At 27.4% G+C, this 27,762-nt stretch overlaps 1 protein-coding gene and 1 long non-coding RNA gene across 4 annotated transcripts; both read right to left on the bottom strand.

Annotated features, from left to right (window-relative positions):
- Positions 1–1,999: 1,999 nt before the first annotated feature.
- On the bottom strand, positions 2,000–14,999 carry LOC122269302 (uncharacterized). Of its 3 annotated transcripts, XM_043041648.3 has the most exons (14): positions 14,637–14,996; positions 14,535–14,552; positions 13,828–13,854; positions 11,703–11,723; positions 11,099–11,122; positions 9,821–9,841; positions 9,709–9,732; positions 9,465–9,485; positions 6,946–6,993; positions 6,498–6,515; positions 5,250–5,276; positions 3,529–3,555; positions 2,691–2,708; positions 2,000–2,172 (listed from the first exon to the last, which is right to left on the bottom strand). In XM_043041648.3, the coding sequence occupies exons 1-14, from the start codon at positions 14,677–14,679 to the stop codon at positions 2,153–2,155; spliced, it is 357 nt and encodes a 118-aa protein (XP_042897582.1). In that variant the 5' UTR covers positions 14,680–14,996; the 3' UTR covers positions 2,000–2,152. The 3 variants fall into 3 exon arrangements, with proteins under 3 accessions (XP_042897582.1, XP_042897580.2, XP_042897581.2); XM_043041646.3 differs by having other exon boundaries at positions 14,535–14,999; XM_043041647.3 differs by lacking the exon at positions 2,691–2,708 and having other exon boundaries at positions 14,535–14,998.
- Positions 15,000–20,318: 5,319 nt separating this feature from the next.
- Positions 20,319–24,922, bottom strand: LOC107444697 (uncharacterized). The gene is made up of 3 exons (XR_001584165.3): positions 23,342–24,922; positions 22,303–22,356; positions 20,319–20,418 (listed from the first exon to the last, which is right to left on the bottom strand). It is a non-coding gene; the product is annotated as an uncharacterized LOC107444697 (long non-coding RNA).
- Positions 24,923–27,762: the final 2,840 nt, after the last annotated feature.

The raw sequence follows: 27,762 nt of genomic DNA, 5'->3' as shown, positions 1-27,762 counted from the left end.
CCAGGAACAATGTTTTCATGGGGCACATTAGGATCCATAATCCTCATAGAACAATTCCTGACGTCTGTAAGCTACTTGAACATAGTTACAGACCAGGTTTACCCATTCATGGTAACAGTTTTTCCTGCGGGAGATGGTGTTTACCAATAGGATAATGCACCATGTCATAAGGGTCGAATCGTCATGGATTGTTGGAGGCACATTCCAGTGACTTTCAAGTCATGTCTTGGCCCCCAAATTCACCTGACCTCAATCCAATAGAGCATTTGTGGCTCTACTTTGAAAACCAAATTCGTGCTGCCACGCTACCCCCTCGCAATGTGAGGGAATAGCGGGACCAGTTGATGAGCTCTTGTTACCAGATACCTCAGACTACCTATCAGCACCTTGTGAAATCAATGCCACGGTGGATGGTAGCAGTTTTGAGTTAGCAGGGTGGTCATAATCTAATGGCTCTTAGGTGTAAGTACTTTTCAACAGTGGTAATAGGTACTTTTTAAATAGATATCAAATGTACTATTCTAGATATTTAAAATAGGTTCCAGGAGTCAAATGTATGTACTGTGGTAAAAGTTTTTTACTATTCTCAGAGGGGTTTAAGAGTTGGCTACGAGGAATTACATCTTGATAAATGTCACTGAATATATTTAATCTTTACTTTAATGTTATGGGCTTCGAAAGAGGTGTTTTAGTTTTGTGCATGCATGCTTTCATTATCTTGATTAATACCGATTTATTGGTTATTTGCTTTTTTATTTCCTACCCGCTGCAAAAAATGGGTAATTAGATTGCAAATTTTAAAAAATATTATTATTATACAGTAAACTAAAGTATACGTATGGAAAGTAACATTTTATGTGTTTAAATTGTAACTGGTTAGAAAATATTTGATTTTAGCAGGATATATTGAAATTTAAAATTTTGCTCATGAAAATTTCGAAATTCAAATTTTTGCATTAGTGTTACCCTGTAACATGTCCCAGGGTACAATACACTTCACTCTCTGGAGACATAATCACCAGAACTCAAAATTGCGGTCATTTTAATGTACTATCACTATATTTCATAACAGAAAATTTTCTTTTTAATAATCAATTAAAATTCAACTGAATAGTTTTTCCAATTCGCATTCAAAAAGAAAATCATCTTAAAATATAGACTTTTAAGTGATGAGATTTTCTTTCTCTATGTAAGACATTAGGCAGATTTCGCAAATTTACGTTAGATTCCGCACACTCCCGTACGTAATTTTTAAAGCAACTTTACATGTGTGTGTTCGTGTATTTTTTTCTAGATTCTTTATATCTTTTTGTCTTATTGGTGTGATTTTATAAAGCTGCTACCACTCTTTTCATAGCTGTAGAATGTTTTTTTCTGATTATGCTCTTCTTCGAATCAACAAAATGGATATATAACAGATCACAAAAAACGAAATGTTAATCAAAACTTTGTTATAACAAAATGTTAAAATGAAACGTGTAATTCTACAACACATTGTTGATTTACTAAAAAAATATTTTTTTATCAGTTTTATTGCAAACTATTGATTGACTAACTAGAAAATTAAATATTTTTTCGTTATTTAAAATTATGGAGAATTTAGTTACACAATCTAGTTGGGAAAAATTTTACTTCTATAATGACGCATCCATTGTAAATGTTTGTTTTAATTTTTTTGTCACAGTTAAGAAGACGTTCCATTAAATAAGCTTTTATAAGTTGCAGGGTTTTGCAAAATCCATTATTTTCATTCACGCAAATTAGATATTTTTATAATCAAAATTATGACCGCTTGCGCGATTACGTCAACTCTTACTGAGTGTAACACAAAAATGCGAAATCTCCATATTAATTAAAAGTCTGTCTGTTTATTGGACATCATCAATTTGCAGATATAAAGGTAATGTTAAAGATACAATTAAAAATCTGAAAATTAACAAAATCCCAAAATAAAACGCCATCCATGTTTTGATGCAACCTTAAAATAATATGGCAGACAAAAAATAAAATACCTTTATTACAGATAGTACTAAGGTATTGGTATAAAGAACATGAAGCTCTTTTTTTTAATTCATGATACGTTTAAACTTAAATACAATGCCACTCTTACAATATTTTTTTCCTTTTTTAAGGTTCATCATTCCAAATTTCTTCATACAATTATTTTCTTTTCTGAAAAGAAAGTACATAGTATAGTTGTAACTTTTTCACATGAATCTCCTTGAATAACGTTATTATATATTTTTTTTAATGAATTGAGTATCAAAATGACTGATTTGATAATTTGACATTTGAGTTCTAGTCTTGACATATTTAACAAAATGCAAAGATAATATTTTATCTGAGAATGCAAATTCTTTTCAGGGGAAAACTATTTAAATGAGATTAACTCACACGCGATGGAGTTTGTACCGTATGATGGATGGAGAACAAGTTTGTACCGTATTATAGCTCAAAATTCTAATATTGCGTTTCAATAACGAAGCAATCTTCTGAGTACGAGTAAGCTATTTTTCTAATTCAAATTTTTTTTATTGATTGAGATTTAGAGCTATTAAATTTTCTAGCAAAAAAAAAAAAGAAAACGTGAAAAATAGTGTGATACACATTTTTAAATTGACTGCTGTTGTCTAACTCTTAAACAAACTTTAACAATCATTGGTAAAAAGTAAAATTAAAAACAATCTTACTTATGTATTTTCTTTTCCCTAAACAAAACATGGTTCAATAATTGTTTTTACATACACTAAATTTTAACTCTTTAATAATACAATTAAACAGTGCGTTTTTTTCTCTAATAGTAAAAAATAGGAATAGTAAAAACATGAATTATAATTTAACTAGCTTAAATGAAAATTATTACTTACATTATTATTCATTAGTGATTTATAGAATTAAGCCAACAGAGTTTCAGAATTAAAAAATAATGTCATAATTATAAATTAATAGCGTATTGTGTGTCTGTTTAAGTATAGAAAATTTCGTGATTAATTTCCAAATCTAATTGGTACTTATACTGTTAAAGATATTGGTGCTCGCTTAAGCAATATGTCACGCAAACTTTTGCGTCTAAAAATAACTGAAAATATTTTCTGTAATACCACGTGAATTAATCCCTTCTATGTTTGGTGACACTACCTGTTATAACTTTCCAGTTAACCTAAAGTAAATTAATTGAAGTGTTCCTTTGAATTTTAGAACTATGAATTGCTTTTAAATTATGCTTAAGAATTAATTATGAGTTTAAATATTTTTATTCCTTAAAAAAACGTAGTTTAATTTCCCTATTCTGATGTAAATTTGAAATGTTTGAACAAAGAATGTGGAGTTTTTTCTAAATCTGATAGGTTATAATTAAAAAAATTCAAAATTATTTTACATAATACTTTAATTGATAAAAAAATTAATTTTAAGCAGATTTTTATTAATAGTTTTATTTAATAAATTTTTATTCATTTATTTTTCATTTATTTGATTACCAATTAAATGCATTTTTTGTTTATTTCCTTATATATGTATAATACTCACTGCCATTCATATTTCCAAGTTTTAATTCTAAAAGAAAAGAAGTGAAAAACATGAAATTGTGTTTTTTCTAAATATTCTGACTTAAAACTTACTCCTTCTTTCCCAATTTCGTTTGACCTCTTACATAATGAAATTATTTTCATCCAAAAGAATTAAATTTTATTGAGTTTAAAATTTTGTCCGATTTCTTAAGCATTCTTAAAATAGTTCATTAGTGTTTTCGTTGATATCTATTTCGTTTCGTTGATCGTTGTTTTTCGTCCAGAAGAGTAAAATAAAAATTGTATATTTTTCCTCTGTTATAAAATAATACCTTTCCTTGCATAAATAAATTGAAGGAAAAATAAAAATATTATATTTTGTAAAATAATGTAAAATAAAATCTTCAGAATTTAAATAATAGATTGAGGAATAATTAAATCTTGCTAAATTAGTTTTTATTTCTTAAAAATAGAATTTTTTTACAGCTTTAAGCATAAGGCACGTATTTTATTGCTTTTTAACTTCTTTTTTTCCTTTATAAAAGTATTTTGTTACTACTATGGTTCCCCCTACGTTATTCAATGGAAAAGAGGTGCATTAACAGTGTATTTCTATATATTTAGTCAATTGATTAATCATTGAAAAGTTAAAATTTTATGTTTCGAAAATTTATCAATTTATATCATACATACTTAGAAACTTCTCCCGAAAACAATGAAGAAAATCTTCTTAAATTTATTAATTCATTAATAATTAATTTTTAAATGTCTTTCTAATTATACAGGCTACCAACTTCTGTGTATTATTTTAAGGAAATGGTATGTATACAAAAAAAAGCAACTCCTTTTAAAATAAACAATGCATTCACTTGAAAACTGCATTTTATTATGATTTTATACTTAACTTTATAATTTGTTTAATAAATGAAACCATATTAATGAATATATCTGGACGAAAGTCACGTGATTATAATATATCTGGTCAGATACGAAAATAAAACGTAAAGAAGATTGGAGACTAAATTTAAGACAAATATTTGATTCAAAAATTTGCAAAATGTAAACGTCTTTCACATTTATGCTTAGAAAAACGTCTACATTTTAACTTTTTCTAATTTTAACAGTAATTAAACGTCTATATTTAACAGTAATCTAAGGAACATAAATTGGATGATTTTATTAATTGTTTCAGTGGTTCAATGTAAAGAGATACGCAAACAGAATCTACTTTTCTTTATACTTTCATATTCGTGGGATAAGAAATTGGTATTAATAAACATTAAGGAAAAGACTTTTGATTCACATTCATAATTTGAATTGATGATAAAATTTAGATTATGTACTAAGTGAAAAAATTTCTGCTCGTTCAAAGTTTAATTGCCTTACAGGAATGAGGTTTTACCAATTCATATTTATATTCTAGAGATTATAACTAGAATAACGATTAAAAAAATCTTATATTTTGGAGAAAAAAATATTTTAAAGTTCCTTAGTATGGTAATAGAAAAGCTAAAAATTTTATATTTTGGAATGTGGAAAAAAAAGTTTTTTTCCTTAAAATGATTAGTTTTGTTAGATGAAACATTAAATTTCACTTGGATGAATTGTGAGAGAGTTTTAGTAAAAAAAAGTATTTAAAATTGCAAATTCCCTTTCATTTTATATGCTTACGTAAATGTTGTAACTAAATGCAGGGAATAATATCCTGTACTGTTTTTTTTAACTAATTATATTTCGTACCTTGCTTGATTGGGTGGCTGAAATTTTCTAAAAGAGAAGATAAAATTATGTATCAAGTGTAAATTTTTTTTTCATTAGTGTACTTTGCCTAATATCATGAAATTATTATCTTAATCTATACCTAAATGGAATATTGTAAGGATAAAATATTATATCTCAAATAAACACTGAATACAAAATATTATAAATTAGTAATAATTTTACTTCAAATAGATTTCATCTAAAGTAATGGAGACTATTTTCGTTAACTATCTGTTTTCAATCATAATGTATCTTTCCATATAACCCATGATTAGTTCACCATTCGGAGAAAAAAATTCTGGCAAAACTTACCTACTGTATTTTGATGAAATTCTCAGTAAAAAAATATATAATTCTGGTTGATAAAACCAAAATATAAGTTCATTGTTCCTTTGTACCATTTATTTGGTAATTTTTACTTTCATATGGTTACAGGAAATTCTGGTTTTCAAAATTATATTCTGATTACTACACATTTAGTAAAAAACACAAAACTCAAAATTAAACTTAACCAAAAAAATGGCTTTTATGCCACACTTTAATGTATCATGATAAAACTAACATATTTTACTGCATTTACCAATTTTTTTCATAGATTGAATAACCATATTTAATTTCTAATTTTATCAAATTCGTTGCCATAGTGGTTCTATAAAAATTACTGAGCTCTTTGGTGTTTCCATAGAGCCAGAAATATGGTAAATTTTACCATATTCTGGTACTTTTGACTGTAACTTTTTATTTTCAGTTCAATATGCAAAACATTCCAACAGGCACATGTATAAGAGATGCACATTAGAGATGGATATAATTTTGAATTTTTATTGTTGATGACGTAACAAAAACCAACTAATGGTGATTCCTCTGTTTCTTTTAGATCTGCTTTCAATCGATGTCTAAAATTTGTTAAGTTACAGTGTTCCAGCATCTGTCTTCGAGATGTCCTAAGCACATTTTCTCTGATTTTAACCGTGTACTGAAATAAATTTTGTTTGTGAAAACTTTATTATCTAATTATAATGATTAATTACAAATTTATAATGATATGGTAAAATTTATGATTGTATGATTTTTCTTTTTAAAAATTAACATTTTACTATGGTGTTTCTCTGAAACATGTTCTTTATTTGGTTGGGTGTCATAATTATTTATTTTTAACAGAGAATAAACAGCTCAATATGCCTATAATTGTGAAAAAAATTATCTTGAAAGCATGCGATACGTTACCTATAATCTTCTTCAAATCTATATTAAAAATAACAAGTTTACAGTGTTTGATAATATATTAATTGAATAATTTTAATATGTTTTGATATTATTTTAATTATATTGCTTTTTGGAGAGAGTAATTTATTTTAAATAGCAATTGCAAATACATTAAGTTCCGTTGTTGCAGATAAAAGGAAAGGACTGTTTCCTCTATATTTCAACATGCTTAAAATTTAAAAGGGTATAGATATTCATTTATTCTTTGTAAAGAAAATCAAAATTCGGGTTTGAGAATTTTTACGGAAGTTGCAGCTTTCAACAAAAATAAATCTGCAATCAATTTACACTCTGCCGATATTTAGATTTAAAATTTTAAAATATGTATTTTCTTTCTATTGCTATATTCATAAACAAAATCAACAAACATAAATTGTTTTCTGAATTATAAAATAAAGTGTAATTTTACCTGGAAGATGAAATTTTTGTTCATTGGAATTGGGCGCATTCATCTGTCCTACAAAAAGAAAAATAAATAAGTGAGAATGCTTTAATTAGGATGAAAGCTTGTCAAAAAGCACGAACTTGACAGAAATATGTAAATACACGTAAAAATACATTCACACTATATTTTTAAACACTATGTATCGCAAGCTATGCTTTAACATGTTCTTGAACTTGTTAATGTTAGTGTTATGTTAGTTAGTGAAGCATTTTTATAGGAATGATGAGTGTGAACTTACAGTTATGAGGAAGTTTCGGACATTAAAATCTATAAAATTGGGTCTATAACCACAAATGATCTGCGAAAAAATTATTGCTAAAGACTTTTACATTTGTCCTGAAACAGGGTAGAGGAATCTATAATTCAGGTAGGATCTGGGTAGAGGAAGAGAGCTGAAATCATGAGTGCACGGGGAATGCTGGATATGTCGATCATCATGGTGGGTAAAATCCTAAGGAAAATCTTGAGCTGTTACACGTACAAGATAACTCGTGTTCAGCAGTTGCTACCTGCTGACCGGAAAGCTCTCGCATATTTTGCAGTATGATTGATTGCCCGGATAGAAGTTGACAACAAATGGCCATGATGCATTCTGACGAAGCCTACTTCCAATCGCAAGGTTTTGTAATTACGCAACATTGCAGATACGGCAACCGAGATTCTGTTCCAGCTACGGCCATCACCTCTTCACTCTGAAAAGGTCACTGTGTGGTGCGGAATAACGGCAGCGTTTTTAGTCGGTCCATTATTCCTGCGGGTCCTTTCACTGACAGGTGGTATGAAGCACTTTTGGGTAACCATATCCATCCATCCAGCACTTCAGAAACATGTGCGGATCGCACAATATTCATGCAGGATGGCTCTCTTCATCACATTTCTACTCCAAAAGCAGCTGCTGAGTGCTCATTTTGAAAATGATAGAATCATAAGCCGTCATTTTCCAACAATGGATCCTGAAGAATGTTGATGTTTAGAGCATATTGAAAATCTAACTGACTTGAAGTCAATCCATTGTATCAGTACAGATACTCTCTGATCTGTTGTAAAGCATGCCGTTGTGCCCTTCCACCCAGAAGCGGAACAAGGTGTAGGGCACATCACACAACTTATGCCTTAATCATCAGTAAGATGTTTGTTCCATGTAACTCTTTTATTCTTTTTTCTCTCCTTTTTTTGACATTATCTTTTGTTGTTGCCGTAAACCCGTACTCTTGTCTTTTCGCTAATAAATTTTTAGTTAACCCCTAAACTCTATTGTTTCCTTTTGGCTAACAATATCTCTGTGTGTAACGAATCCATTTTTTGTGTTTTCTTTGACAGAACCCTGCCATCTATCGGCAAATTTTTGAACTTTTTTCATGACCAAGCATAATTTCATCGCCTTACGATTGTTCTGCTAAAATACTAGGTCATTTTGACGAGTAGTTTTAAAGTTTTAGATTTTTACAATCTTAACTTTAATTATAATCACCCTGTCCATATACATATCATAAATCTCAAGTTTCTTTCGAGTTTCCTTTATTCCCGAACACATTTTTCATTATTTTGGTCTTTAAGCTTTAAAAAACTTTAAAGATGTAGAGTCAATTAATTTACTATTCATTCATCATGTGATGGCATGTTTATTACATTTTCACTAATCACTATCACAAAAATTGTCTATGCTATTTTTTGAAGACAAATGTAATTTCTTCTAATGTCCAGCTGAGTAAAAAATGAGTAAAGATTCTTTGAGAAATTAGTTTTCTTTACTAACTGTTACTATAAGTTTCTAAATTTAGGTGATAAAACATAATTCTGTTCTGGCAAACCAAAATTACACACAGCTTATATACAGGTATGGGACAAAATAATAGGAACACCTGTTCATAGTACCGCTATGCACAGGTGTTCCTTTTATTATGTCCTACACCTGTAGATGTAGGACATAAACTTCATGTTTCTGTGAATGTCATTGTTAATTTTCTTTTTATTGCTAATTGTGTTTGAAATTTTATTAAATACATTTATTTTTCTTTTTTAATAATCTTTAATTTTAATTTTTAAAAAAAAAATTTAAAGTATAGTGAAACAAATAAAATTTGTGCAGGCCACAGAAAACAATAATATTTACCAACATCTAAGGATTTTGAAAATTATATATTAACAGTGCAAACAAAGATGAAAAAAGTGTAATGAAGTTCAACTTAGAAAAGGAATAGTCATCTCTTGAGCAATTGTAAGAAACATTGATTAATTTATGTTTTCTTATTCTTATTTTATTATACATTTTTCTAAAAAAAAGAAAGAATTGAGACCAGTCTTCGAGGTGTTTACTAACATGAATCAGAAAGATAATTTTAATAGTTTGAATAATCAGTTTCTGCCTACAGTCAATATTTTCATGATGAGTGTGCTACTTATACTTCTATTTCTCAACAGAACAGCTGGTAAACAATTATTTCATAAAATGCAATTTTATGTTTAAAACATGATATACTTACCCAAATCATGCAAAATATTCCCTGTATATTAAAGTTTTAAATCATTTTTATGAATTTAAATATTATACCTTTTAGCAATCACAGTTTAATAAAATCAATTAATTATTTTATTTGAACTACCATTTCAATTAAGTTATAAAAAAATTCTAAACTGCAGAAAAAGGAACAATTTTACTTACTTTTTAACTCACCGAAATTGTGATTGAAACATTTCTAACAATTAATTTAAAAGGTAGAAAATTACCTTGATCGAAGGAGTTAAATTTTCCTGAAAAGTGAATTAAAAATATTAATATTAAAGTTCTCCATTGATAAAAATTTTAACCTAACAATAATGTAAAACTAATTTATGTTACCTATTCCACCAAGCAGACTCCCTAAACCAGCAAATGAAAATAAGATAAGAGTGAGATACGACGCATAAAATCATAAACTGCCTTTAATACAAACTACGCATCAAATTAATTTGTGATTTCATAATTTTATTTTAAAATAATATCTACACATATATGCTTTCTGACTGCTCTTTTGAATCTGGTATATTTCATATTTAAATGAATTTGATTTCCAAATTAATGAATGGATCTGTAAATAAGCTCATACTTATTAAATATTACTCTAAACATTATAGTATATCAGATTTATCTTGCCCTGTAAATTTTAATGACTAAAGTGGGATTTCACGGTAAGAAGTAGTGATACTCAGAGTGCCAAAACTTTTCACTGTAATTTTATTATGAACTTTTTAGTGCGCAGAAAAAAAATTGTCCTGTGGATTTCTGATTGTGATATGTATCTCAGTGTTATTTAATAGTCTAGATCATTAATCACAAATTTTCAGTACTCAGCATTGCATTCAAGTCTAACAACACTGCGAAATACATCGAATAAAATTATGGTAAAAAACACTAGCATCCTGAGTGCTGTATTCGTAAAATCTATTTTACTGTAAAATATATTTTACCTTAAAATTTTATACAGTAACTTCTACAGTATTAATTATTTAATCACAGAGATTAAATAAATATTACTTTAAAAATTAAAGTATATCAGATTTATTTTGCCCCAGAACTTTTGACGCTAATTTTATCTGATTTTTTTTTCTGTGTAGAAAAAAAATGTCCTGTGGATTTCTGATTGTGATATGTATCTGAGTGTTATTTACTAGTCTAGATCATTAAGCACAAATTTTCAGAATTCAGCATTGCATTCACGTCTAACAGCACTGTAAAATACATCGAATAAAATTATGGTAAAAAACACTAGCATCCTGAGTGCTGTATCCGTAAAATCTATTTTACAGTAAAATATATTTTATCTTAAAATTTTATGCAATACCTTCTATAGTATTAGTTATTTAATTACAGAGATTAAATAAATATTACTTTAAAAATTATAGTATATCAGATTTATTTTGCCCCAGAACTTTTTACGCTAATTTTATCTGAAAATTTTTTCTGTGTGGAAAAAAAATGTCCAGTGGATTTCTGATTGTGATATGTATTTGAGTGTTATTTAATAGTATTGTGAAAATATTACTCTGAATACATATAACCCTTTTTTGCACCACAAACTCAAGGAAAGCATATTGGAATGCATTAAATATGACGGAAAATTTAAATATTTCAATTTACCTAGTTGAAGCAAACTTAAAGATCCTGAAAAAGAAGCATCGATGAAAAGTAAATTCAGGTCTGAAAAAAGAACTTCAACTAGAAAACAAGCAAAAATACAGGTAAAGAGTTCATAAAAATTAAATTTTTAGAATAACATATGTTACAAAAAAAAGCGTAATTCATTGTATTCAATTAAAAAGTTACAATTACATTATCGGTTATTGAACTCATTACATAATGTTCTCTTGAAGGAAAGCTAATATTAACTAAAGTAAAAAATAGATTCCATTTTGAATTTCATGATTGGTAAAAAAAATTTGAAAAAAAGATGTTTTGATTTAAAGTAGAAACTAATTTACTCCCAATAAGTAAAAAAATAATTTCTGAAATAATTAACAATTGTGTGAGGAATAATTAAAGATGAATCTTGAATGATAAATGTAGCTTAAGAATCTAAAATGTGTGCCATGAAAAGTTACATGAAATATTTATCGAAAAAATGTTTATTTGTAATCGTTACATATCTACCAAAATTTTAATTAACATTAATAAGGTTTCCAGGGCTATATATTGGCCCATGTATGATGTTCAAAATATTTTAAAGAATATTGTTCCTGATTACCATCCACACCAACGCCAGGACCTTAAAAAAATAATATAAGTATATTTATTAGTTAATTAGATAATTAATCAAACGCATCATTAGTGAAAATTATTTTCTTGTAAAAATAAGATTACAACAATTTAAAAAAAATTTAAACTAACTGGCTATTTTTTCTCATAATAAATTAAATGGTTACATAATGTGATTCCAAAACATAAAAATCAATTAATTCCATTAATTTAATTTATTTAACAGATATATAGGTTCAATTTAAATTATAATTAGCTAGTTCAATGAATAAAGTGAAATTAACAGACGCATGTCAATATAGATATCTGGATATTCAAAGATCAAATCAGCTTTTGTCTGAATGGCTAAAGCAGGGTGACGAATCGAATTTCAATACTGTCCGGTATTTAAAATGCTTGAGCGGCGATAGTAAAATCTATCTACACGTGAATATTTGTGGTAATGAGACTGCAGGTGGACTAGGCAATCTTAGAAGGGCAATCTTATAGATTCTATAATTGATGGATGCATTACTTTCTCGGATGTTGTTCATTAACGGAATAATTGCAGTAGGCGACTTGGCACTGCTCTTGTTAGAGAAGACATAAGATGTGCATAGGTGGCTCTTGCAAGGTTTCGTGGTGGACGCCTTCGAGTTCGACACCATATAGGTGGATCAAAGTGCAATTTGACTTATTCTAGTCGCTCCTGCTCATATTTTGACCTACATTGTTAGACAGAAGAGCCAACTGTTCTCCAATCCTGAAATAGTTCTTCTTAATGAAGGAGGGCAATCGTGTAGATTCCATAGTTGATGGATGTATTACTTTCTCGGAAATAGCTTCACGGGTAAAAGTCTTTCTGGATAATGTCCCTTGTTCCTTAACGGAATAATTGCAATAGGCAACTTGGCACTGCTCTTGTTAGAGAAGACAGAAGATGCGCATAGGTGGCTCTTGCAAGGTTTCGTGGTGGACAGCTTCGAGTTCGACACCATATATCAGGATCAAAGTGCAATTTGACTTATTCTAGTCGCCCCTGCTCATATTTTGACCTACATTGTTAGACAGAAGAGCTAACTGTCCTCCAATCCTGAAATAGTTCTTCTTAATGAAGGAGGGCAATCGTGTAGATTCTATAGTTGATGGATGCATTGCTTTCTCGGAAATAGCTTCACGGGAAAAAGTCTTTCTGGATAATGTCCCTTGTTCATTAACGGAATAATTGCAATAGGCGACTTGGCACTGCTCTTGTTAGAGAAGACAGAAGATGCGCATAGGTGGCTCTTGCAAGGTTTCGTGGTGGACAGCTTCGAGTTCGACACCATATATCAGGATCAAAGTGCAATTTGACTTATTCTAGTCGCCCCTGCTCATATTTTGACCTACATTGTTAGACAGAAGAGCTAACTGTCCTCCAATCCTGAAATAGTTCTTCTTAATGAAGGAGGGCAATCGTGTAGATTCTATAGTTGATGGATGCATTGCTTTCTCGGAAATAGCTTCACGGGAAAAAGTCTTTCTGGATAATGTCCCTTGTTCATTAACGGAATAATTGCAATAGGCGACTTGGCACTGCTCTTGTTAGAGAAGACAGAAGATGCGCATAGGTGGCTCTTGCAAGGTTTCGTGGTGGACACCTTCGAGGAGTTCGACACCATATATGAGGATCAAAGTGCAATTTGACTTATTCTAGTCGCCCCTGCTCATATTTTGACCAACATTGTTTGACAGAAGAGCCAACTGTTCTCCAATCCTGAAATAGTTCTTCTTAATTCAAATTTGCATGAGTTCATAGACTTGATTTAGATGTTACTGCCGATCAAGTAGGAAAACAACAAAAATAACAACAAAAGCGAATTTATTCAGACAAAATAAACGCAGTTAATTATAATATTTTCTCCTTAATATATTCTAAAATGATATCAGAGCATTTTAACAAAATTTCATCATAAGATTATTTTTTTGTAAATACGGATTTCCTTGGAGCGAATTATTTTGATATTGAGCGTATTATTTTTAAGTTTCACTTTTTGAAATGTAAAGCATTTAAATTTACATTAAAGGTACAATCTTAAACTGCTTTAGTAGCTATAAGACTCCCAATATCAAGCTCTGATAAAATAAATGCTTACCAAAATGAATCCCAAACGTCCAAATTGCTAAAATAAAGAGTTTTCATTTTTAAAAATATTACCTCCAAAGCAAATTTATAAATGTGTTAATTTCGCCTTTTTTAGTAAGAAAATTTTTAATCTTCTTACGCAGCTTGACCAAACTACCAAACATTGAGTTTATCGCTTACTGAGTCTTCAATAATTTAAATTTCATTAAAATAGCCTAAATTAATTAAATTATAGTAATGAAGTGCCTTTAAGAGCAATTTAAATGCATACTTTAGACTATTTATAAATCTTTATTAAAGCAATTTCTATTATTTCATTTTATTTTATTATTTTATTATACCTTTTCTTTAATCTTCTTTTATTCTTTATTAAAATATTTATTTTCTTATACGTCAGGTATGTAATTATGTATTGTGATTCTTTGAGAAAAATTCGATTGATAAATAATAATAACTTTAAGTATATATTAAATAAGTTAATACCTTCAAGTATAACGCTATTTTCATATCCACTTCTCATGCCAAATATGTTAAAAAATAAAATTAATATATTTAGTAAAATTTAACAAAATTCATTATTTAAATGAACTTAATTCATTCAAATTATGCCAAACATATATATCTAGGAGAGGTAATTTAAATCAGATCAAAGTCAAATTTATGAAATATTTCTATATTACTGAAACTGAAGTGAAAAGCATACTGTAAGTTACTTACAAGCTGCAAGAACTCCAACTGTAATACACAAATTTCTTAAAACTCCAACCATTAAACAAAATATCAGATGCATAATTTGAGACATTTCTTTAAATTTTGTACCAGTTATTGCTGTGAGGATAGAAAACGACTGTGTTATTGACATTACTGGGCTTATCGAAATGTAAATTAAGTTGATTTGAATAAAATCAACAAAAAAATTTCATTCTAAACATTCAGTTAAGGCTTGGATATTGCGCAAAAACATTTAAACACAAAAGTTTTCTTTTATGACCAGGTAATGCGTTCAATTTCCTGACATGATTAAATTGTTTTTACAATTATAGAAATTTCATAAACAATGACACGCATCTGAATTTGGTTATTACTGGAAGCGACACCGTTTTCACATTAAAACTAAATCGTGTTTGAAGAACACTTGAAATAACATCCGTTAATGTCTTATAACGGTTCGTTACTCATCAAAGTTTTATGCGCCAATTTTTTTGAGGGATGATTTTATCAGCTTAGTAGCAAATATGTTTCAGCTGATTTAGGCAATACGTTAAAAGAAGTATCTAAAGACTCAGTATTTAATTTAGAAACAGTATATGTGCTTTTCTTAAATTAATTTTGACTTTCAAAATGACGATTTCTTGCGAAATTATCGTGGTAAAATAAGTACAGTAATGTATAATGGGTTATGATGGAGATATTTTTATTCCAGCATTTGGAGAAGAATAATTATCGTAATAATGGTCATTTTCTCTCTTACATATGAGTTTTGTGAAGAGGCATTATTGTATGTATAAATCAATGAATGTTTTATTTAGAGAGAATTTTTAAAGAAATTATTAAAGACATTTTAAAAGTTGGAAAATATGTATTATCTATAATGTTACAGTAGTATTTATAAAAAGGTTAACACTTGTTTAAAATGAAGGATGTTTGGAGTGAAGGATTCACGAACAGCTAGCAATACAAAAATATTAATAATAATCAGGCTATAACTAAATAAAAGTTATCCATCCAAACCTGAAACTTTCAACAAGATATACCTAAAATTAAAAATAACTAAATGCTTAGCCAAAACAAAGTGGTTGATTTAGAGAGGCAGCAAAATGTCAGAGATTAAATACAATCGAGATTGTACAGTCTATAACGAAGAAAAAATTCTCAGAAATATAATTCATAAGCAAACATAGCTTCAGTTACTAATTGATTTAAGTATGTTATAAAAACTATAAAAGCATGATAGAGTCGATGGTTCTGGAAGCAGAGTTAGAGCACATTAAATACAAAAAAGAAAAGAACAAAATGTACTATTACTCCCAGAAATTGTTATTAAAACTGTGTGCTAAATTCAGTTAATAGGCTCGCTACTGCTTTAGTTTATTAAAACTGTAATATTATGGATAATACATCATTTCATATTTTTGAAACACTTATTTGAGAATAAATGTGATAATAAATTATTATAAGTGAATACAATAATTAATAAATATTGAAATTGATAGAAATGATGATTGATAAAATAAGAAGAGTCTTTTGTTTCAGAAACTGAAATATTCCTTTTGAAACGTACTGTAATTGAAATTTTTTATTACCGTGTCACAGTTGGTTACATAAATCATAATTCAGATAACAATTTATTGCCTGACCTAATGTTATTAAACGAAATAATACTATTTTACGAGTTTGCTCAACTTAATTATTAAGTATCCAACTATTATAACCAGGAATAAAGGGTATTTTTCATGATGCTTTTAATGCTCCACTAACTTCTCATAATTAGATTTATGTTTTTTCAGTATTTCAGATATTCCGTAACTCGCGAATATAAGTTGCAAAATCTATTTATGGAGCTTTTAGATAATTTAACAAACTAGGAAGCTCCCTTCCCTGCTCACTTCAATTCGCAACCAACATAATGTCCTCTCATCCATCGTTGTTTTTATCTTAAAATCTGATTTTTTTATTTTTAAAAAACGATAATTTTGTTTATGAGATATATAATTATAGTATTATTATATTATATTATTAGGATATTAGTTTCATTATATTATATTATGAGAATTATGAACATTTTATGATTTGTTTATTTAAATCCAATTAATTTAGATTTCGTTTGATTTGTAAAACAAGTTATATTTTAATTTAACTTGCTCATTTACAATTCAAACTAAAAGCAAATACTCAACCACATTATTATTCTTAGATATTTCTGCTGTAGGAAATTTCGTGCATTTCACGTTCATAATGCAACGCATGTTTTTGTCCCTATGTAAGTCCCCATGAGTTGTATTCAAGCTTAAATTTTCATAAGTTTTGAGCTGATTACTGTTTCTGAAATTAAAAAATGAGTACTACTAGAGCTCAATTATAATGATTCGTAGAGTATTTATGACACTCTATTAGTGGCTTTTTTGTGGTTTATAAGGCAATTCAAATATTAATTATACTGAAATTTACTATGCAAATATATTTACTTGAAGTTTGTCACAACATTTATGAGACCCTCTGTTACATATAACTTTTTTGAACTTCTATATTTTGACAAAAAATAGGGTACAAATGCTGTTAAAGAAAAGAAAAAACTGTAGCTTGGAGAGAGAAACTGAATGAAAATCCTGGTACGAGAGTATCAGAGATTTGTTAAAAATTTTCATGTGACAGGCGTTGTGGCTTGCCTATTACAACTCAACGCTGCCAGTCCAGTATTTCCTAGTAACGAGGAACACTAAAACTAATGTTTTCATTTCTCTTTTTGATTATTCTTCTAATTTTGTATATATACCTATAATAACAATCTACTTTTGTTATTATCGTTGCTTGTACAACTATACTTTATTTATTATTGCTCATAACTGTTTATCATATAAATTTTATCCAAAGCTAATTACTTCTCTACAGATAGAATGGATTTAACATGTCTTATATACTGCTGAATTGATGTTTGATAATCATAGTGGAAGTTACTTCACAATACTCCCCCACCACATAAAAACAATCACCCATTTCTCTTTTTTTTAATTCAAAATCATTATTTATCTTGAATAAGTGTAATTACACAAATTGAAAAGATGACGCAACATAATTCAATGAATCGCTTGAAATCAAAAAATATAGCCCTTACAACGCTAATATTCCAAAAAAGAAACATTTGGTTTTAAGCAAATTTTTTGACACCGAAATTTAAAAAAAAAAATTATTTTGATGCCTAACAGAGAGTAATGTTTAAAACTTTGAATGTATTGTAGTCGCATTATAAAAATAGAATTTTTACTAATTACATTATAAGCAGGATAAAAAATTACAAATTACAACAAATTTTTATAACTCATAAAAAATAAACTAATCATGGAAACACAACCAAACTAAATACCAAGGATACTTCACATTGCTAATTTTAAATATATGAGAAATACCATTATTCGGACTTTAATTATTCATTGATTTCAAACTCAATGAACATATTACATTTTTTGAACATAGGAAATTAACGGTTTCATCAACTAAACGTAGTATACTGATGTCATTTAACATTGTCTCTATTTCTCATTGGCTGACGATAATTTGTTCGAGGTATTTTCAGAATGTTTGTTTTCATGTTACAGCATTTTTACAAATTTTTAAATCTTGTTGCTGTAAAAACATGGAGTTTCGAGAGAAAAAATCTAGTTAACCCCTTCCTTCTCGCTCCCGTGCAAATGACGGGGAGAGGTTTTGCTCATTATTTCTCGCTCCCGTGATATTTCCGGGCTGGAGTGTTCAGTAGTAATGCGCCTATAAGAATAAAACTAATTCATTTCTTTTGCCCGGAAAACATTTTATTTCTCATTTGGCGCAACAGATATCAGTACCAGGACAATTTTAAGGTAATTGTAAATAGTTAGTTTATTTTAAACTAGATACCAGCACTAATCAAATACGTGTATTTGGCGAAATAGGCACTTTTATGACCGTTTTCTTGAAAATTAACTGATTGTTAAGGAGTTAAGACAGGTGTAAAGATATATGAAAATAGCATTTTTAATGATTTTTACGTACATTATCTTCATGCATTATTTTCATTTATTAAGTGTATTAAACCATATTATGCATGGTTTAGTTTTTTATTGATCGATTTTGACTTACGCAGTGAGCGACAACTGTACTATACTGAGGTCATTTTAATAAAAATGTTAATAGCGCTTTAAATTTTAATATTTTTTTTCAATTTTTTCCAAATATTTGAAAAAAAAAATTTTTTTTTAATATTAGTACCTCCCATAAGGCATGATACAAATATAAAATAGTACAGGTGATGTCCTCTTAAATTTTAAACAGAAAATAATCGTTAGATACTTAATTGAATACCGCTTTTCTTCGGAGTACTTTTAAATTTGGAAAATAGCACGAAATTTGACAAAGAGTGTTTACAAAAATTTACAAAGCTCAAGATGCGCGTTAACGAAAAATGACAGCTTGAAATACACGTTCACAATGTTAAACAATGAGTACAAACTTTTAACGACGTATCAAATGCTGTTGCGCAGCTAGGGAAATTTGGTTGAAGTTGTTGTTATGTATGCCACTTGAAAATACTAGCAATTCATCTTGAAATCAAGCAAATTTTTATGGTAGAGGGCGCGTTTCCTGTTTTTTTACAGTGGCGCAATCTATGGCCAAGAATACGACTAAAATGCCACACACGCCACAGCCTGGGAAATTCCGCGGAGGAGTTTTTAAAATTTTTAGTTTTAATATCCAAAAACTATCACGACAAGTTAAACACTAAAACTCTTAAATATTAAAGTACTACATTTAAACCTGATTGTAGAATACATTTTTTTAAAAAATAGCATTTTTATTATGCAGCACGCAATATAAAAAGAAACAGAGAACAGTGGAAACGTTTGATATAATGATTGGATTTCAACGGTCAATGAAACAGTCTTAATAAATATATGGGTACTGACTATAAACAGAGTTGGAAAAAATTAATCGATTGCATTTATAGATAAAAATAATCAACTACTCAAAATCAGAATTGCAGCATATCATAGTTTTGATTATTGGTGTTATCGTGATTAAAGGTAATCAAAATTATGAAATGCACTATATATTGTTTCTTCTTTAACTATTTCATCAGAATTTAAAGATTCAAAATTTCTAGATATCTTTATTGCACAGTAGATAAAAATACAGCATTAACCTTAATGCCAGATTTTTTTTGTTCGTAGAGCACAGAAACTAATAAAAAAGATTTTTTGGTAATAATTCAAGTATTGATTCATTAATATTTATAATATAATTAATAGTTTACTGCTTTTTAATGTTTATCAAGGGACTTATTTAAAATCCCATCTCAAGAGGATTTGGTCAAGCAAAATATTCTATTCAGGAATAATTATGAATGCCAAGATAATTTTGTGAAATGTCTTAGGTTTTTAATTCCACTTTTAAATTTCATTGACATTCTGAACAGAATTTAAGTCATTAAACATCTACATAATACCAAAATAAGTTCTAGAATTTTGTAATACGTAACAATTTTAAAATTCAATCATTACATACAATTTTAAAAGTACATTACCCGCAATGACCAATTTTTCTTGGGGATAATTTTTCAACGGCGTATAATTAAAAAGCATAGGTGATAGTCAGATATAACACCGTTTTTTTGTCAAATTTATTCTTTATTTTCTTAGTAATAAAGAAGGAATTAAAAATATATTTATTAATTTATATTTGGTTTCGATATCTTCATATTTCGGTTTTGATTTCTTCTCTTTCACAAATGGAATAAATAAAACAATCATCTCAGCAAAAACACTTTATTTGATAACTATCTTGAAATATAAATCTACTTTCAAATATTACATGATCTCAAAATAAAATGAAGCAGCTGAAGTTGAGAGACCTGAAAAAATACGTTTAGTAAACATAAAAAATACATAAAAAATATATATTTATAAAAAATAAAGTTTATATTTATAAAAAATAAAATAAAATTTATTTTTTAAACTATGCATTAATATAATTTTAAATAATTCATTTTTCTCAAATGTAAACATGAACAAAATAACATAAGAAATTTCGTTTCAGTTTATACATAAGAATATCTTTTATACTTAATTATATATTTAATTATATATTTTACAGCAACTTATTTACATGAAAAAATCAGTCCTAATATTAAAAATTATGTACTCGTGGAAAATACATTTGGAGAATGTCTAAGAGTATTAAGAAAGAGAAGGTGCACAAAAGAGCAATTTTTTTACATTCTACAGTTATTGGAAAAAAACAAAGTAATTTAGCTTCGACACTCATCATCTTCCCGTCAACTTCAAAACTACTTGTGAATCAATAGAATAGAAATGCTTTCATAACAGTTATGAGAGAATATTAGATACCTGAAAAAAATATTTGGAGTAATATGTATTGCACTGAATAAAACTAAAATTAGTGTCAAAATACAAAATAATCTCAATTAAATAAACAAATGTGTCCGACAAGTCCTTTTTCAATTTTGTATTAGAAAAAGCAATAGGAGACTGACATCAATACGAGAGGGAACATCTTTAACGAATTAATATTATTGCTTGCCCTTGCTTATCATGTGAACTCTTTTGTGAGATCCCCTTAAGAATTGAAATTGACTCCTATTTCTCTTGAAAAAGCCTGAGCCTTAATCTGAAGAATCTGATATGGAAATCTGAGAATATAAATTTGAACCTGTAAATAGCTTAACGCGCTCGGGCTCTGAAATCAACAACAATAATGGCATTACTACAGATACTCAAAGAGTAATAATGAAAGTCAATATCTAACTTAATGCAATTAGAAAATGTACAAAATCAAATATAATCCAAAGGAAAGCAAAGAATCTGCTGAGTCTAAGTGAGGTAACATCAACTTTACGGTATGCAGGTGAGACTTGGACTATGACTCGTGCTAATGAGGTTATGTGAGGCGTCTTTGAGAAATAGATCTTGAGAAATAAATCTGGAGAAGTAAATTTGGTAGTATATAAAGCATTTTACATTATTCAAAAGATCCAGGATACCATCTATACCTTAGCACCAGCTATACCACCATATATCGTTACTTTCCTTAAACTACAAAGAATAAAAGGAGCTGTCCTCGTTCTCAGAATGCATGAAATACGTACCTCCAAAACAATATTCCATGCTATACCTACAAGCACTCGAAAAAAAGCGACAGTTTACTGTTTAATGAGTGATAATATTGCTTAAGAGTTTTAAGGACTACTATCCTTATCCTGATCAAGCATTTTATAAAATGTTTTTAAAAATAATTACTATTTATGATGTAGTTTAAATAAATTTGCCTTAAACGAATCACCAAATACTAGATTTTATGTAAGAATTATTATTTTTGTTAACTGAAAAGAAAAATTGCATATAGTATCCAAATATCAACGGAAGAATTGTGCTAAAAAACCACGAAAAGGTAAAATCTGAACGAATGTTTTTTACAATGAATTATTTTTTTTAATCGTCAATACTACTTTCTATGAACTGATTGTGTTTTTTTCTTCTTATTTTTTTATATCTTTAAGTGATATTTATTACTTAAAAGAACTGTTACACATAGAATAATAAAGTAGAATGAGAAAATCAAAACCAAAGCAATATTTACACAAAAAGCATTAAAACAATCAAAAAAATATTATTCATCAACTACATAATTATAAACAAATTTAAGTTTTCTGTAAAAATACTAAATATAATGACGCTTGAAAAAAGTACCAGTGTTATTTTTCTTCCAAACTGATTACCTTTTATTTCTATCTATCCAAAAAATGGAAAAGCTGATAATCCAACTGGAGCATCTGAAAGAAAAAAGTAGTTTAATAATTTAAGTAATTTCACTTGAAATTTTATATTGCTAAAATGACTTTCCTTTTTTTATTTATATTTATTATTAATTATAAAATTATTATGCATAACTATGCTATTAATACCAGATTTATAATTAATTATTAATGTTTATCTTAAAAATATTTCATTGCTTTAATGTATTTGATAGTGTTTTTGATGCAATCTAGTTTATACTAGGTGTAAAAAAAAATAAAAACATTAATAATCATTAATAAACTTTAAAAGTCAGTCAAACAAAAAGAAGAAATGAGTAACACAATCTTCTTAGAAGAAGCAAACAATTTATTCTCAGAAAATTTTAAAATTAATCGCAAAACAATTAAAAAAATGGAAATGACAGTCAAAACTCTAGTTAAATAAAAGTTTCAAAATTTGGTGACAGAACATGGTGAAATCTGAGGACAAACTTAATACACGTTCATACTATTCATTTCATAATAAATGCATGCAAATTCGATTTTTTATGCCACAAAGAAAATTTTGTACATTCCCATAATATAATGTAATTCAAAAAGCTCTGCAAAAAAATGGAAAATTATTTCAAAAGATGTTTTTCGACAACTTTTTCTAAACATCTCCGGTAAATGTGCTTGTTTATCCAACAAGCAAGACCTCTAATCAGCTTTTTTATCTTTATTCCAATTACTAAATGCTTTTAATTCAATATGCAATGTATAATATTATACTAGACATGCGGGTTTGCAGTATATTGAATTTGGGCAATCTAAAGATCAAAAGAACTTTGAACTTCTAAGAAAATGATATCGTAGAAATATTATTCATATACATCATATTCTAAGAAATCATAGGAAAAGATAGCTTATAACTTTAAGCGCTTGTTTTTGAAGCTTATAAACTTAAATAAATATGCAATAAAACAAATTTTAAATTAACTCAACCAATTAATTTTCAGCTAAAAATGAAATTTATACTTACTAAGTATTACCCTTGCTGTGTGGAAAAATATGCATTTTAAATTCAGATGAAGTATTGATCATACGAAAATAATGTTAAAATAAAAAGAGTTATAAATAATCTGTTTTTAAAAACACACTGTAATTTGAAGAAGAAAAAAAATAAAACGAAATTAAAAGAAAAATTTAACCTTTAACGTTACAAAAGCAGTTAAACGCTAAAAGTTCAAAAAGTTAAATAGCATTTTCATGGACTCATTTAAGTATAAGTCTAATAGCTGGTATATTATTTGATTTTTTTTAAAGAAAGATAAAACTTGAAAGAAAATGGAAATTCAGCTATCGTATTGAGACATAAATAGTAGAAAACTAGTTTTTTATCCAAACTGAATCTGTTATTTTATTTTATATTATAACCGGTGTTGAACAGCTGGCCCAATTTTGGGTCAGCTATTGCTAATGTTCAACTCCGTAGTCTTGTAATTTTGAACACAATGCAGAAATCAAGGGAAATAGAAATAAAAGTCTCACTTTTAGTAATTCAGCACTTCTTGAACCATATTTAGTTAATTTTGAAAATCATTCCATCACAAAATGACGTGTTTTATGACGAAACGTAAATTCTCAAATGCATGACGAAAAAGTTTCCTCAATTCGAAATTTCATCATAGTGCATTGTGAGGAAAAGTTAACTAGAATGACGAAACTAGAATAAAGATTATACAATAAAAAAATTAAGTAGCGATTTAAGCCGACCATATGTGTGGTGGTCAAGAATTTGGCCTCGTACCAGAAAAATCTGAGGTTCGAATTTCTCTTCGGGAATTAGGGTAAATCATCTCTTAGTCCAATCTATCCATGGTGTGTAGCGCCATTTACATAGTGCCCAAGTTAAAATATTTGGTAGAAAAGGTAGATACATTGGACACTTTAGTTTTATTTGTTTTTTTATTGGTGGGGGGAGTAATAAAATAAAGAAATAATTCTTTAATTTTGACAAAAATTGTGTTTCCGAAGACGTGATAGTTATTTCGTCACTTTGACAAAATTTTCGCTTGGAGCTTATACAAGGAAAAGGTTTCGTCAATTCAGTTTCGTGATATTTGAGTATCCATTTTTTACAGTGAATCATTTGAACAACTTTCGTTATAGGAGTGAATCATTGGGTAGAATTAAATTTTTATGTTTTTAAAATTGGAGACAAACAATACACATGAAGTACATGTATTTGATAATCTGCACTGAAATTTAGTCTGAGAATGCTGAAACTATGACATTTTTAATTTAAAACAGTTTTCATTTTTATAATTTAAAATCCAAGAACAGGCTAACTAATTCCAGCAAAGCAATAATTATAAAAATAATAAAACAACATAATAAAACAATTTTAAAAATAAAATAATTATTGAAAACATATAGTACTGTTCAGTCACTGTTACTATGATTAATTCCAGTTTTAAAACCTACTGCATTTTTTACAGGGATGAAAAGCGCGCCAAAAACAAATTTTTATGCACACAGTATAATTCAAAATAAAGTATTTTCCAAATGGTGTTATTTTACGAGATCAGATTTCATATAAATAAAAATCTTTAAATTATTTACATAATAAGTGAAAAATGTCTTACTTCTTACAAAACCTAAAATTTCAAAAATATTATTAAAAAATGATAACATACAATACTAAATTTTAGCTATGAAAATATTGCAAATATCAATTAATATAGCTGAATTTAGTTACTAATTATAAGTTAATAAGCATTAAAAACAATTATTTTTGCTAAAGAAACAAAAATAGAAACTAAGTAAAAAATATAAAATTTTAGTAAAATACTATTTTTAAAAATCAGGTACATCGTAAACAGTTGTAATGAAAAGAATTTATAATTTCTTCATGCTTTTTCTGTTATTTAATACTTAAAAAATTTGAATTGTTTGTTTTGTTAAAGAATACATTTTTGTAGGTATACATAACTATGGGTTTCTACTCACCATATATAATTACGAACATAATAATATATTTTCAAATACTCACCAGGTCCATACTTAACAGCTAAAGATAAAAAACACAGGCACAGATTAAACTTTTAAAACTCAATAAAACTTGTGGGGAAAGTTGAATATAAAAATAATTTTTTCAAACTTTGAATAAGAAACAGAAATCATCCTATAAATTTGTGCTAGACGTTAAGTGTTTTTTTTTTGTTTTGTTTTTGTTTATGCTGATGATATGATTACTGATATGAATGAGATGCAAAAACTAAGCATCATTTCGCTTAATATTTCAGGAATTATTAAAATTCAAACAGAAAAAAAAATACTAAAAACAATATTTTAAAATTTTGAGTGAGAAATATCAAATCATAATTCGAATTTCCGTTAGCTAAACAATTTATGATTATTGCATACACTACATTTATTAATAAAGTTAAAAGTACGCTTAAGTATATTAAAAGTATGTTTAAAAACTTTAAAGCGCGTGTGTATCAATATAAACAATTTAAAATTTCAAACGAATAGCAAAAAAAGAGATAAGTTAATTGATTTCATGTTTTGTACAACACATTCCCTTATAAATCGTTGAATAAAAACCATGTAAAAATATATCAATATTAAAATAAATTAAAGATTTAAAAAGGATATTATATTTAGCATACATTAACGAAAATTTGCTTCGATAAGAAATTAAGTTAAAAATAAATTAAATTTTTTAAAGTAAAAAAGAATATATAAGTTATCGAAATTATTATACATTTTATGTTCAAAAAATATATTTTCAATAAATATATTCTATCGAAAAATATAAAATAGAAAAAAATACAATATATTATCGAAATTAAAATATATATTTTAAAATATACTATCAAAATAAATAATTAAAAATATATTACCATAAAATGATTAAAAAACATCCTCCTTTGATTTGTAAAATGGAAAAAAAATTGGCTTTTTAATTCCTAAAATCGTTTTTAGGTTTAAGCTGAGCTCGATTCCGGATTTTCTGATTTTTTTAATCCTTTAAATTAATACAAAACCAATATAAGTTTATATGATTCCTTTTTATAAGGATGATGAAACAAGTTGTCATAAATTGATTTCGATAGAATTCTTTACTTCGATACAATATATTTTTGCCAATTTCGTTATTAAAAAATAAATAAATGCGTGTATCAGCTTAAAACAAAGTGAATTTCAAGCGCGATATTCCGTGTTTTAAAATAAACTTTGATCCCGCGAAAAATGTATAGGTAAAAATTTAACTGTTCATGAAATCATTACAAAAACCAGAATAACAAGAATCATTACTTACTCTCATTAAAAGTACCTGAAATATATAAGAAGTTTTTATTGCTTATAAATTTCCTGTAAGAAAATATACGTCACTTGGAGATAAAGCATATTTTAAAAATTCTCTTAATTTGACGTAATCAAATAAAATCAATAATTACAGGATGTTTCACTAATTAACATTTACTTCAATAATATTTATTCACTATTCTTATTGGCTGTTAAGGAAACAACAAATCAAATATATAAAAAGAACTAAAACCAATCAAATAAAAAATTCCACTGCATCTTTTCAATATTTGGAGTTGCTTTGTATAGACCATTTCAATAATCTGGCATCCATATTTTTACGCAAACTGCTTAATTTTTTAACAAACAGCTCTGCAAAATGGTATGGTTTTATACAAATTACTAAAAAAAAATCAGTTTTGTCTTTTCAAGGAATTTCTAGAAAATATATGTAACTTAGATTTTTTATATAATATCAAAATGTCGCTTAATTTAGATAATGAACTTAAAAATAGAAAAAAATATTCTTACTGTTTGTTATTGAGTAGCTGTGTATTTCTATAAAATAAAAAATATCATTCGTATATTGTATTTTATGTTTTAATTTCATTATAATACTTATTTTATCTTCAAAATACTATTTCTAGCAAAATAATAACTAGAATTTAATGGGAATAAATTAGTATAATATTTATCTTACCAGAGGAGTTTAAACCTTCATAAATAAAAAAAATATTTAAAATAAATTACATTTTAATGTACAATTTTCGATTGGTAAAACAGATGTTTCAAAATATAGAGTAATGTTCGATTATTTCGGATTGAGATTTGAAATACGTGATTTTGAAATACGTGATTTTTAAAAACAAATATATTTATTAAAAACAAGTTCGAAATTCATTTCATGCATTAGAAATTTACGAAAGTCTTTGCTTAGAAAAATATTAGAAAGTTGCAGAATGGTTTTAATTAAAATTAATTAGCGGCACTAAATGAATATTGCAACTAAATGCTGATTTCTTTTAATATTGACAAAATATCTTCTTTATCAAACAGTTCAATGTTTTTAATAACGTATAAGCGTGTATAACGTGTCCAATGTGTTAATAATAGATAACATGGGAGTAGAGCATTTGAAACATGGAG

Source organism: Parasteatoda tepidariorum, chromosome 3, assembly GCF_982258835.1.
Source record: "Parasteatoda tepidariorum strain Cologne lab strain chromosome 3, Ptep-v5.0, whole genome shotgun sequence".
In the NCBI taxonomy this organism is placed as follows: domain Eukaryota; kingdom Metazoa; phylum Arthropoda; class Arachnida; order Araneae; family Theridiidae; genus Parasteatoda; species Parasteatoda tepidariorum.
The sequence above is the reverse complement of the archived record's forward strand: the minus strand, read 5'-3'. Positions and strand labels throughout refer to the sequence as shown.